The sequence below is a fragment of the Lutjanus erythropterus genome, chromosome 15 (assembly GCF_056507025.1).
Source record: "Lutjanus erythropterus isolate fLutEry1 chromosome 15, fLutEry1.hap2, whole genome shotgun sequence".
NCBI classification, from domain to species: Eukaryota; Metazoa; Chordata; class Actinopteri; order Lutjaniformes; family Lutjanidae; genus Lutjanus; species Lutjanus erythropterus.
Window position 1 is genome coordinate 33215477 of NC_139331.1, and position 14125 is coordinate 33229601.

At 38.1% G+C, this 14125-nt stretch overlaps 1 protein-coding gene and 3 non-coding genes across 4 annotated transcripts in view; all 4 read left to right on the top strand.

Annotated features, from left to right (window-relative positions):
- Positions 1–36: 36 nt before the first annotated feature.
- trnad-guc (transfer RNA aspartic acid (anticodon GUC)) lies at positions 37–108 on the top strand. Its single transcript has one exon. It is a non-coding gene; the product is annotated as a tRNA-Asp (tRNA).
- A 747-nt stretch (positions 109–855) lies between these two features.
- trnaa-agc (transfer RNA alanine (anticodon AGC)) lies at positions 856–928 on the top strand. Its single transcript has one exon. It is a non-coding gene; the product is annotated as a tRNA-Ala (tRNA).
- A 1478-nt stretch (positions 929–2406) lies between these two features.
- Positions 2407–2525, top strand: LOC146314733 (5S ribosomal RNA). Its single transcript, XR_014771980.1, has one exon. It is a non-coding gene; the product is annotated as a 5S ribosomal RNA (ribosomal RNA).
- A 3312-nt stretch (positions 2526–5837) lies between these two features.
- LOC146314734 (connector enhancer of kinase suppressor of ras 3-like) overlaps positions 5838–14125 on the top strand; it is a 49308-nt gene continuing 41020 nt past the window's right edge. Inside the window, exon 1 of the mRNA XM_084737273.1 lies at positions 5838–6063. Within this exon, the coding sequence (XP_084593399.1) occupies positions 6012–6063 (52 nt within the window). The 5' untranslated portion in view covers positions 5838–6011. The remainder of the gene's footprint in view (positions 6064–14125) is intronic.

A 14125-nucleotide genomic window follows, 5' to 3' on the forward strand; every position in this document is an offset into this window, starting at 1 on the left:
ACCTCTCGGATGTGGTCACTCCACTTATCAGGCCTCTCCTCGTTAGTATAGTGGACAGTATCTCCGCCTGTCACGCGGAAGACCGGGGTTCGATTCCCCGACGGGGAGTTTACATTTGTTTTCTTTAGTTACTACTTTTGGGGAATAAGCAGTTACAGAATGATTTTTTTTTTTTTTTTTTTTAAAGATCATTTTTTGGGCTTTTGCCTTATTTGGCTAGGAATCGCTGATGATATGACAGGGAAGAGAGAGGGAGAATGACATGCAGCAAATGGGCTACAGGTGGGAATCAAACCAGCAACTCCTGCAGACGACCAGCAGCCTCAATACATGGGGAGAATGCGCTATCAACTGAGCTATGGGAGCTCCCCAAGATGAATAAATTTTAACTTTCTGTAACCAGTAATCAGTAACATGCACAATGAAGAATTAACACATACAAATTCCGCAAGAGTGTCTCAAGTCAAGGATTCCCTTCTTAATACAGCTGTTGTAAATTCGCACCTGCATTGAGTAGTTATAGCAAGGAATTATGGGTAATTATCCAAAACATTGGATTTTCTAGAAGGTTACATGTCCATGGTCAAAATAATGATAAATAACTTAAAAGGCACATAATAGTTGAGCTGGTTGTTGATTCGAAAAACAATAATTTTGTGCTCTCTATTCCTATCTGGGATCAAACCACAGATGCTGTCCAGTGGTTTTTGTCTTTTGGTTTTGAGTTTCTTAGATCTTAAAATTTGTTAAGCTACAACCAAAGTTGTAGATTGAGTATCTTGAATCAAAATCTCCCAAGTAAGAGTGTTGTTGGGGATACCATTCAATTAGAATACAATTTTGAATGGTAACCAAGGGGGATTAGCTCAAATGGTAGAGCGCTCGCTTAGCATGCGAGAGGTAGCGGGATCGATGCCCGCATCCTCCAATTCCCTTTCTATTAAACAAAGTGGAGTCATCACACTGCTCTAAAAACCTACACTTAGCCCATGCGAGGTTGAAAACCATAGACCGGTTTAACCCCTCCCCTTCCTGTCTAAAATACTTGAGCACGCAGTCTTTAATAGTGTCTGTATTCCTCTCCAAGAACAACCCCTATGAGCTGAATCAGTCTGGCTTTAATCAGGGTCACTCTACCCAGACTGCACTCCTGTCAGTAACAACATCCCTGCGTTTAGCTAGACCTGCTGGTCAGTCCTCAGCTCTACTGCTGTCAAATCTGTCAGCTGCATTTGACACAGTTGACCACCAAATCCTCCTCTCCACACTCACTGAGCTTGGTATCTCAGGTTCTTCCCTCCGCTGGTTCATGTCCAACCTCTCTGGGAGATATTTTAGAGTATCTTGGAGGGAAGAGGTGTTCAAACTGCACAACTTATCCACAGGGGTTCCTCAAGGGTCACTGCTCAGCCCTCTTCTTCTCAATATACTAGGGGTGTCCCGATCCGATATTGATATCAGATATCGGTCCGATATCAGCCAAAAACTGCGTATCGGATTTTATCGGACTGCATCTAAAATCTCCAATATAAGTGCTCCGATAAGCAGTCCATTTTCCGCTCCAGCACTTCTATCCATAGGTGACTCTGGGTGGTGACTATTGTTCTCTGTTTGAGTAACATCACTTGATCAAGCCTTTTCTAACATTCCACACTACAAAATAAGTAATAAAAGTATGTATGATTCGTGCTGATAGCGTATCGGATCGATATCGGTATCAGCCAATACTCAAGGCTGCAATATTGGTATCGTATCGGAAGTGAAAAAGTTGTATCGGGACATCCCTACAATATACACCACCTCTCTTGGTGCAATAATCCACTCCCATGGTTTCTTTATTATTGCTATGCTGATGATACCCAGCTCTTCCTGTCATTCCCTCTGGAGAACCACACAGTTTCTGCTCGCATCTTCTAATGCCTAGCTCAGGGGTCTGCAACCTGAGGGTCCAGAGCCACATGTGGCTCTTCAGCTCCTCTTCCCTGTGACTTTGGCAAAAAATTATATGGAATTGAATAACTTTATATTTTTAAAATATTTTTCATATTTCATTGTCGTAGGTTTATGAAAATGTTGAGACAGCTCAAAATTTCAAGCCAACATACTACATATATAGTACATCAGTTTTGAGCCCAAGTCAAAAAGTTTTACCAACTACTGATCTTTTGTTGAGATAATTTTCTTCTTTAGATAAATTTAAATATTTGAATTTTAGAAGCACCAAATTGTTATATTTAAAAAAAACTATAGTGTAAACCATTTAGCAGCAAGCGTGGCAATGAATATGGTTTTGAGCTCCTTGGCTCTCCCTGCCTGGAGTGAACGGGGCTTAACAATGAGGACTAGCCATGTGCCCCAGTGGTGAGGGGGACATGTATAAGTAGCGTATCGGTGGTTGCTTTCCTCGCTTACGGCCATACCACCCTGAACACGCCCGATCTCGTCTGATCTCGGAAGCTAAGCAGGGTAGGGCCTGGTTAGTACTTGGATGGGAGACCGCCTGGGAATACCAGGTGCTGTAAGCTTTTCTCCCTCCTTCTTCTTCCTCTTTTCTTTTCTCCCTCACTTCCCGGCACGGACAGCAGAGGGCGCTGCTGCTGCTTCAGTGGAGGCATGCAGGGCTTCGTGAAACAGAGCAGCTCGCTGGACAAAGTGCCCGACCTTTGACAGCCTTGACCTCCTCTCTCAGTATACTCCATTTAGCAGCAAGTGTGGCGATGAATATGGTTTTGAGCCCCTTGGCTCTCCCTGCCTGGAGTGAACGGGGCTTCAGAATGACTGCCCACGTGCCCCAGTGGTGAGGGGGACATGTATGAGGAGCGTATCGGTGGCTGCTTCCCTCGACCTTTGACAGCTTTGACCAGTTGAGTCAAATGCCAAAACAATTTCGATCTGTGAACAGCACCACAGGCTAAATGATAACCTATAAGTTCCTAACACTGACAGATAAAAAAAAAATCATTTATTGCAACATTTACAAGTCAATATCCCATTTTTAAATCCTTCATGCCTTCATTCACTTATCATTTCCATGTCCAAGTTAAAACAACAATTTAACGGTGCCTGAATAGGCAACCAAGCTTTTTATCATGATGCATTTATGTGGTGTTAGACATAAACAAATGTTCATATGCTTCTTTTAATCATCAAATTTAAAATGGGGATTGTTTCCTATCACAACATTTGTGTCTTCTACATTTTGTAATTATATTATTATGCGATTTAGAACATTTCTTTTTTTACTTAAGGTGTTTTGTAACTGGATTAGCTTTAAGGTAAATTTGTGACTTCTGACATTGTGCTATTTTAGAGGAAAACTGACTTGAGTTTTACAACATATTAACAAAAATGTTATAAAAATAGAAGCAATTAGTGACATTAGCAATATTAGCCTGTAGTTCCCACAATAAAGGGGATAGTTTAAGAACAGTGGAAATTTAAATATTTATATATAAATATTTTAAATAAATCAAATTTCTGTTGCAACAGTTATGTTGCAGTTATGTTCATTTTTCAGATTTCCCTTTTATCTTTGCTTCTTTTTTTCAAAATCATTTTTTTACTTTTGTTTTTTTGTTTTCAAATGTGTTTCCAACACTTTCAGATTATATTCATTTTTTTTCTTTTCTGTCTTCTCCCCCACTTGATGTTTTGAACTTCCTTGTGTCTGTCAGTGAGCACAGCGCAATGTTCTCTTCCCATGGGAAACATCTGCAGACCCTAAAAAAGCTTAACAAGCCAACACCCAGAACTCATAACAGAGCTGCTTCTGAGCTCAGAAGATTAAAGACCTGATTAGAGGCTGAAGGAAGATTTTTAATGTGATAATCTCTCATATGAAGGTTTTGTTTCAAACAGAGGTCGAGAGGCTGGAGAAAACCTCTATATCCATTAAGTTATCTATCTTTGCATGCACTTAATGTTACCAAAGTGCAACATGCAGATGAACAAATTAAATGAAAGCACATGTGAGTTTTTCCATGTCATTATGACTCATAATAACATTTAATAATTATTGATAACTTGCTCTTGCTCCTGCTATTGTTAAGTTTTAAAGTTGGTCCATAAGGTGTTCTGTCTTTCTAGTACAATAATAAATAAATAAATTGCATTAAAGACAAGTTGGAGGCACTACATAGATTCACAAGATTAACAGCTCTAAAGATTATCAAGTGTTGATGAGTTTCTTTCTTATTAAGTTTGTAAATTTTCTCTCATTAATATGGATTTTTGGTTTGTCCGTTCAGTAGAAACTTTGTGACCTCCGTGGAAGAGGAGCCACTCACTCTGTAGATATAAACATCTCATTCTAAGGTCACAAAAACACCATTATTTTTTATTTCCATGTGATTTTACACAAATGAAAACCTACTTATGAACATTATATTCCACTTCTGCAATCATTCTGCCATTAGATCCTCCTAAATCGTACATATTGGGTCTTTAAACAATACATGTTCAACACATACAACGTGAGAAATATTACAGCACAAGTTAAATTCTCTTTTCTTTTTTTCTGTCTTCTTTTTTCTGAAAAGAAAATATATATGGAAAAAAAAGAAAATGCACTAGACTGGGATGGTGAAGAAAGGACCATTGTACACATGAAGGGCAGCTAATGTTGAGAGGTTTATTATCACCCATGAAATCCTGCACATGTGAGTAAAGTACGTTTTAAAAATGTTATTCACTATATCAAAATTCATACATGAGTCTGAGTTTTGCAGCTCCTCTTTCAAGTTTTTCAGGCCTGTAGTGTGTCAGACTCCTGCCGCAGGTTGGCGTATTCATCCTGAAGCTGACTGTGTCTCATGTTGAGACATACATGTCATATTCTCTCCTTGGAACTGGGGTGTCCTCTTCACCCTAAGTGCAGAAAACTTTACAAAAGATCAGCATATGCAGCAACCATGGCAGACACAAGTTTACAATTAATCAGTTCATTTTAAGACAACAATATATTCATACCAGGACGGTGATCCACGCAGCATTCTTGTTCTGGAGTATCTGAAGCAGCAGGTGAATTTGGTGGGGAGGTTAAAATCTCATCTTAACCTCTTTTTCCTGTGGTACCTTAAAAGTGAAAGTAATAAAGTAATGAAAGTAAGAGAGTAACGTGCAATACACTGATCAGTATCTGAAAGCAAGCAGCTGTATGCACCAACGCATGCTGACTGCTGCACCCAGAGTGCAAGACGAAGCGCAACCACATGCTGTCAGACTCACCAACATGACTTAATGTAGCAATGTTATGTGTCTGTTACATCACTAATTTATTATTTATTTTATTATTTATTATTATTTGCATTATTCTCTGTTTCCGGGTGCATATCATACCAGTATTTATATATATTGCATTACCATATGGCATAATATATCCTCATAAACACTTTTTTTTTAACACACACTGTTAAGCCATCTCTAATGTGCAGTTACCTGGTGCAATATTTCGAATATTTACATGTTCTGCTATTAAATCAATCATCTGTACAATATTCAAACTGTAAATCATCACTGTGAAATTTTTACTGCTTGTATATAGTCCACCAGTGGAGTATCGATTCTGACAACCGGACATCTGGTGCTGGTAAAACGTCTAATTAAATGTTTACAACTTTCTAACTCGCCTGAATGACCATATGACTGGCAGAGAACACTACTTCCGTTGCCAAAGAGCGTGCGCATCCTTTTGATAACCGTAAAGACGTCTACTGCCCGTCTTTCCCGCGGTCCATGAAAGCAGCATCATCATACTCTTATGGGATTGGAGGAGAATGAGCGAGGGGCGTGGTTAACGCGCTGGTAACCTGACGCCTGCTCCACGCGCCGCTCGGCTCGTGTGTTCACTGTAAACTTTCTGCACGAGCCCGTGTTCCCTCAGTCTGTCAGTGAGCGGAGGACCGTTGGACCGCTGGAGCCGTACAGGAACGGAGCTAATTGATCATGTCTGATTAACGGTTTAAATTCAGTAGTTTGGAGAAGCGAGAGATCATTTAAAACCTGCCGGAGAGATGGAGGCTGTGAGTAAGTGGAGCCCGCAACAAGTGGTGGACTGGATGAAAGGTAAGAGCTGCCAAATAGCGAGACTGATGTTATCTCATGGGTCACTGTTAGCTACCTAACGGTCCTGAGTTTCGTGTTTTCGGTCAGGATTAAATAAAGTTCACCGCCTACTGGAAGGTTTGACGTTATTAAGGAAAGTCTGAAGTTTTGAAGTTATTTGTTAGCTGCGAAATCCCATAACTAATTCACCAACTTAATCCAGCAAATCAAAAACAATAGTTATTAAGCCTTAAATTCAATTACTAAGCTAATATGAGCTAAGCTAGCTTGACTGTGGGAATTACAAGTGTATGCATGCCATGATATGACATATTTACGCTATAGTATGAAAGTATGGTGTTATGAAAGATAACAGTCCAGCATTAAGCTGTTGGTGACAGGGCTGCAACTATCCATTATATTCCTTATCGATTAATCCGATGATTATTTTCACGATTAATAGAAATAGTGAAAAATGCTCATCATAATTTCCTAGAGCACACAGTGATTAGCGCTGCAACAATTAATTGATTATTCATTGATTAGTAAATTAATCAAAGTATTTTCATTATCAGTTAACTGGTCTGAGTAGTTTTTAAAGAAAAAAAGTCAAAGTTCTGTGATTCCAGCTTCTGAAATGTGAATATGCTCTGGTTCCTTCACTTCTTTATGATCGTAAACTGAATATCTTTGTGGTGAGAGTAAAACCAGACATCATTGAGGACGTCATCTTGGGCTTTGGGAATCACTGGTCAATATTTTTCACTGTTTTCTGACATTTTAAAAGAAACGATCGATTAATCAGGAAAATAATATAATAAATTGACTGATTACTCAACTATAAAATAATTATTAGTTGCAGCCCTTGAAGTGATGTCTTGAAATTGCTTCTTTTTAGATTAGTTGTCAACTGTTAAATCAATCACATGCTATTTTTAATCAGTTTGAGTAATTAAGAAAAGTCAAAATTCTCTGATTTCAGCTTCCTAAACATGAATTTTCTACTTTCTTTAGGGCTGCAACCAACAATTATTGTCATTAGCCTATCCATGAGTCTTTGGATTATTTTCTCTATTAATTGATTGTTTGGTCTGTAAAATGTAAGAAAATCTTAAATTGTTGATCACATTCTCAAATGTTTTGTCAAACAAACTAAAAATATTTATTTTACTGTCACAGATAAGTAACCAATCCTGAAAATATTCACATTGGTTATCAAAGTAGTTGACAGTTACTAGGTGATTAAAAATTGATTAATTGTTGCAGCTCCACTTTGTGCACTACTATGGACAGTAAACATCTTCAATATCTTTGGGTTATGGGCAAAACAAGACATTTGAGGATGTCATCTTGGGCTATGGGAAACACTGATCAACATTTTTCACGTTTTTTTTTTTTTTACATTTTATGGTTCAAACAATTTATTGACTTAATTGATCAAATTATTGACAGTTTAATTGATTAAGGAAATAAATGTTTGTTGCAGGCCTAGAAATTTTTGCCTGAAAAGTGACTAAAAGGATTAATTTATTATCAAAACAGCTGTCAATTGATTACTTTCAACTGACTAATGAATTGACTTTTGCTGCAGGTCTAGATGACTTATTAGGGTTACTTGAGGAAACCTTTGGGGTTTTACTGCGATGTGTTTAAACAGTTTTACTTAAATTTGCAAATCAGACTTCTGAGTCTTTCTCCAGTCCAGTGTTAGTCTCTGTATTGACATTGTTGTCAATCCATATTGACCTGAAAGCAGGTTATGTTTTAGATTGCACCTTTATGTTGGATTCAGGGCTGCTTTTCCCTTGAAATTTCTAGAGCTGATACTATACCTGAATTTTGGTACTTTGAGAAATCTAAATGTGCTTTTCCTCAGAACATTTATACATTTACTAAAAGAATACAATATTTTTAAATGTCTAAACATGAGCAGCAGCCCATGAACACAGTTTAAATAGGCCAACAAAATTCTACTTTAAATCAGGAACGAAGGAAAGAGTAAGATGACAAATGAAATTCAGTGGCAGCTTTCAGTACTTGACAGTTTTTACTGTATGTAATGATGGTCCAGGTTAATTAGGCTTGTTTTGTGTGTGTGTGTGTGTGTGTGTGTGTGTGTGTGTCCAACAATGTCTGTGTATGTGTGTTGGCTCAGTAACAGGTTGTTACCTTGTTTACTCCTTTTACTGTCATGTTTCTGCCATCAGTGCAGCTACACAGATGATGAGAAATAAAACTTGTTGAGTAGCAGCTGGATGGGACACACACACACACACACACACACACACACACACTCACACTCACATAGTGTGTCATTGAGCAATAAACAGGCTCGACCAGTTAACAGATGACCCATAAAATGACAATCAGGTTATAATTCTGGTTTGATAACGACCTGCTTTTAATTAGCAGAAGGTTTGAACAAGAAGCTGCACTGTTGTGTGATCTAAGTCACAGTTTGTGTCTCTTATGTGATAACTGTTTTTTTATTTCAATATTTTAGATTGTTGCATTCGTGATGCCACTCAGTTGGAAATCTATTGCATTAGATGAGGTTTTTGTGCACATTTTGCAATATTTAATAAAAAAAATAGATGATGGTGGCTGGAACTTAAACTTTTAGTTCAAGACTATTTTCAGCAGCAAATAACAGTGAACATGGTCAGTCTTTGGATGTGTTCTGGAAAGTGTCTTGGAAAATTAATTATTTAGATATAGGGGACATTTTGCTTTTAGTTGAAAGATGTCAGTCAGAAATGTTAGCACCTTACTTGTCCTTCTGGTTTCTTGTTTGGCTTTTAAAGTTATGGGAAGAAAGATTTTGCTGAAAAATATGTTTATACTCAAAATAAGATATTTAGAAATAGGGGCTTGGTCTTGATAGTGCCATTCAGGTGTCACAAATATCAACAAATATCTTTACAAATATCAACGCTCTTCTATTTTTTCACATACCTTAAATCTGAGGCTTTCTTCTGGCTGGAGGCAAATCAGATTTGTTTCTCAAATTAGATCTTTAAGACAGACTGTCTGCATTGTCATTTGCAAGTGATAAGATTAGATTTGTGTGTCCAGACATCATCAACCTATCTCCATGGGTTGCTGTGGTAACAACGTAGGCATCAGTAGCTGATGAACATTCACTAGTGAACAGAACTTTTCGGCCAAACTCTGCAGCGTCCTCTGTATGGCTCTGCTCGTAGCAGCATGGATACTGCTCAGCCGCTCTGATGCACCTCTGACACATTGGATTTGACATTGTCATGTTGTGAGTGACGTAAAAGACCCTTTAAAATTCAATGTGAGTGGCCAGACTGAGACGCATCTTTAGAAATCTGATTGGAATAGCAAAAATCTTATTTTATGGGGTTTCTCTGCCATCCAGACGTAAATAAATATCAAATAAAATCAATCCAGATATTTCAAAAATTGGATTTGGGCTGGCAGTCTGAACAAGGTCTAAGTGTCTTGTTGTGGAGCTCTGACAGTCAGCGGTTGTGTCTGTAGCTTTGGCCCGCTTTTGTACAAGTTGAATTTACTGTTGTGAAAAAATGAGCGTCCATTCAGCCTCTGACGGCACATAAACACAAAACACACAGACTGATACACAAAGCAGAGCTGAGTGTTGTTTGTGGTCAGTGAAGACCCAGACAATCCCAGCTCTTGACAAAGGTCAGCCTCCTGCTGTGTGGAGGGTCAGGAGGTTGGCGCCCGCAACTGTTTAACCACATGTGTGTCAGACTTTTGTTCTGCATGAAAAGAGTCAGAAACACATAGGGGTCAGTCACATGACCTGGATGGCTCCATTAAGCTCGTTCTGTCCCTGTGTTCCCTGAGCAGACACACGTCCTCGTATTGAATTTTGATTTTATTTCTTAATTATAGAAACTAAAGTTGTCAGTGACCCAGATGCTGTTCCTGTTGCATTTATAGTGTAACCACAGAGCAGATTGCTCCCTCCGGCCATAGGCTGTCAGGGTGTGTGTGGTGTGTGTCTGTGCGTCTGATCACTCACATCATACAACGCAAGCAACAGGTTCTTTTCATGGTGGGAGGTTCAGGCGGTCTCGTTAAAATGCTTCTGTTTGATCTGGAGTTGGTTCCCACCAGCTGGCGGTCACTGAGCCGCTGCAGCTGACCACAAACACCACAAACACTTGAGCCAGGATCCTGGAATGGTCCTGGAATATCACAGAAGCTGTGTTCCTGCAGAGGGATAGTCAGGGAATTCCATGGATTCTTTAGGGGAAGTCAGGGAATGCTGTAGTCCTCTTTTTTGCAGTCTTGCAGGGAAGAATATTCGGAGAATAGACTTAGAATTAGTAGAATATTTATTATTACACAATTAGGGTAGGGTAACATTTGGAAAATGTCAAGCTGCAACACACTGATTTGCCCATCAAAAGAAAATGAATTACCAATATTGGTAATTCCACAAGTTCTGTGTTTTTGGTCCATTCATTTTCAGTCTCAGTTTATTTTACCTCTGCTTACTGTCTTCCTGTCACAGCTGAGCTTGAAACTAATCAGGGATGATGTATGGTATGCACGCTACATGATCATTGTGACTATGTAGGAGGCTGATATTGAAATAAAAATACAAGAAAAATAAACTTAATTTAAAGGAGAAGTGTGTGATTTCCAGTGGCATCTAACGTTCAAACCTTAGATTGCAACTAAGAGGATTTACCCCGACACCGCCCCTCTCTCACCAAGAGTACGGTGGACTGTGAAAACGTTTGTCCTCCATCAGCGATTTCCATCGTGTAAACGCTATGTCGATGTTGATTCGTGTTTTTGCCGTTTCCTGTCATGCTTGCATTTACTTTCTTCGCGTCTCCGCTTCTTGGATGACGGGGATTCACTGTCCGCTGCTTTTTGTTCTGGTACAGTGTATGTATGATCCTCCATTTGTCAAAACTGTGCCAGTCAAGTTTCACGACGCTAAATGGTCTGCCAGCAATCACCCGCGTCTATCTTCCCCGTCTCCTTCCGTGTTTACGCTGCGGCGTCTACGTAAGGTCGCCATGGGCTTCCCAAGACTCACTGTTAGTGCAGTTTGTCTGCTCTGCGCTGTCATAGACGGCGCAGGATGATGATCTCTGTAAGTCGACCCGACCGTATGTAACTATAAATGGCTATTTCTAAAGTAACGGGAACATATCGATTATGAGTTTACGTTGATTGATAATAATAAATAACCTACTTATATATAATATATCTCATTTATGTACATAAATTCCTGTAATTATTACACACTGGTCCTTTAAATGCCATTTTAGTCATATCATATTCATTTGAAATTTTGTGTTCTTTTGATAGTTTTATGTTTCATAATTAATTTATTTCATTAAAAAAAAAAAATAATTGACATTCCTCTGTGTACTATTAGAGGCAATTTGTGTACCACCATTGGTACTCATGCCACAGTTTGAGAAGCCAGGATTTAAAGCTAACTTTTGGTGGATTTAGGAGAAATCTACAGATTATAGACAAAGTGTAATTAATGTTTATTTTAGAAGTTTTCTTTCCACTAGTCCGAATGTTTTACTGTTGCCATAGTCTACACCAGGACCCGAGTACCTGATTTTGTTCTGTCATCTTTAGAATGGCAATAAAAAAATCTTTATCCTTACGTAAGCAATATAGATCTGTGACAAGTGCATGACTCTTTAGGCCTCTTGCCATAAAGCCTTTTTCATATAATTAAATATCCTATAACAATCTTTTAACACTAGGAGATTACTAGGCGTAGAGCAGCTTATGTGTTCACATATATATGGTCAAAGAATAAGGAGAACCAAGAATCTGACAGAGCATTTTGGACTCATTTCAGTCCAAACCCAAATAAGTTTGATGATCTGAACAGTCAAGACAAACAGTCTTGATGTGGCTCTCACATCAGAGTCTCTCTTGTGTTAGTGGAGCAAACTGATCAGACAGCTGTAGCTCAGAGGTAAACACATACATGTCAGCGTGTTCAGACAAATCCACATACTTCTCTGCTCGTCTGGCAGGTGCAGTGATGTCAGGCTGGTTCGAGCTGTTAGGAATAAATCATGAGCGTGAATACCTCTGCCTGTACGGCCACGACTGTCTCTGAAATACTGATTCGGTATTAAACCAGTTAGTATTGGGTTTGAAATACCAATACATTATTGGAATACATTATGTTATCATCATATTATAATTTAAAGGAGAAGTCTGTAATATATTTACTGCAATAAATCATAAAATGAGATTGACAGAAAATAATAAGTATCTATCTTGACAATTGATTAATTGTTAAGGTACTTTTTCAAGCAAATATGCCAAACATTCCCTGGTTTTAGTCTCTAAGTTAAGAGGATTTGCCTCTTTCTTTGTCTTCTGTGATAATAAACTTAATCTCTTCACTGTTGGTTTGACAAAACAAGCAATTTGATTGTTTGTCTCTTTGGGATTTAGAAAATTTTGATAGTTTTTTGCAATGTTTTGGCATTTTACAGATCAACCAATTAATTGATTAATTAAGAAAAATGGAATAAGAGTGGTAGACTTTTCTTTGTTTTTGCTCAAGTGCAGCAGTCCGGTGTTAAATCTTTGTTTGGGAACCCCTTGATGCATTATAACCATGAACATGTATGATTGTTCATAAGTATAATTATCACCAAAAACAAACCTCTTATGCGTTTGTCCACAGATTTCCATCCAATCTCAGTACATTTCTTTATCTTTATGAGGAATTTTGCTATCAGACAGCTGAAAACATAATAACACACTGTGTGATTTAAAACCTGTCAAACCCCTGATCGTATATTCACCTCTAACAGGATTTTAATTTGCACTTCATGAAAAGCCGACAGAGTTTGTAAAATCTGATTGTTACCGTGTACTTTGACTCTTTGACCCTCCTGTTCCTCTTCGCCAAAACAAACTTGTTTTATCTTTGAAAATGGTGAACGCTGGAGACCGGCCAAAACTCTGCATCATTGTGCTTTCAGTTTGAAGAATTTCATCCAACAAAGACCTTCCTGCCTGTTTCTTTATTTTTGACATGAAGGAAGGAAGGTCACAGGTCTGTGAGACTGAGAAGCATATTTTAATAACAGTTATTGAACAATGTGCATTCATTTATCCTTACAGAAGCTCACACGGCTGTAAATATCTCTTATCTCTAATCTGGTTTTATCATTGAAACCTCCCGTCATAAACTGTCAAACCAGTTACCGTACCGTCACAGTTTCACCACAGATATCTTCATTTTAAATCCAAATAAGAGCAGTTTGAAGGGTGTGATTGCAGCTCCAGTTGGTTTCTTTTGGTTGAGTAGTTGAAGTGGAAAAGGTAACTTGTTTTGTGTTTTGTATTCGGTTTTGATTCACACTGACCAGTCTAAAGGCAGCCAGAGCCTAGAAATGAGTCACGTGACTCCCAACGAGGGATTTACGGCAGAGTTGGTTCTTCTGCTCAGCAGGGCTGCAAAAGAATGATTATTGAAATTGCAATGTCTTGGTATCAAAATCATAGTATGAAGCCATGTCTTTTTCAGAGCCACAGGATGCAACATCCAATCAAAAATCATTCAAATCTAAAATATCAATAACTGACTTAAAAATCCATGAAGTGAGACAATGTATCTGAGCATTGACTACGTTTACGTGCACAGTAATTTTCCACTATTAATCCCAATATGACAATATAATACCCGTCAACATATCCTGTTTGGATATTCTTAAATTAATTCAAAACTTAATATGAGAAAAAGTTGAAAATGAGGGGGGGAAAAAGGAGAAAAAAAATGTGCAAAATATGTGCAAAATTGGCAAAACCTAGAAGGAACATAGGTGTACAAAATTCCAAATTACAGCATAAAAGGAAAGGATTGTTCGTCCATATTTTGATATTTTCCCTCCAGCAGCCTCCTACCAAACCCTCACCTGTAATAAAAATGTAATAATTCTAAATTAAATAAACATGATAACAGTAATAACAATTATAAGATGGATCTAAAAATTAAAAATACAAATAAAATACTTTGGAGAACTTTAATTTCTGTTCACTAAAATGTCAGAAATAAATTACTAAAACCCAAAGTGAAGTC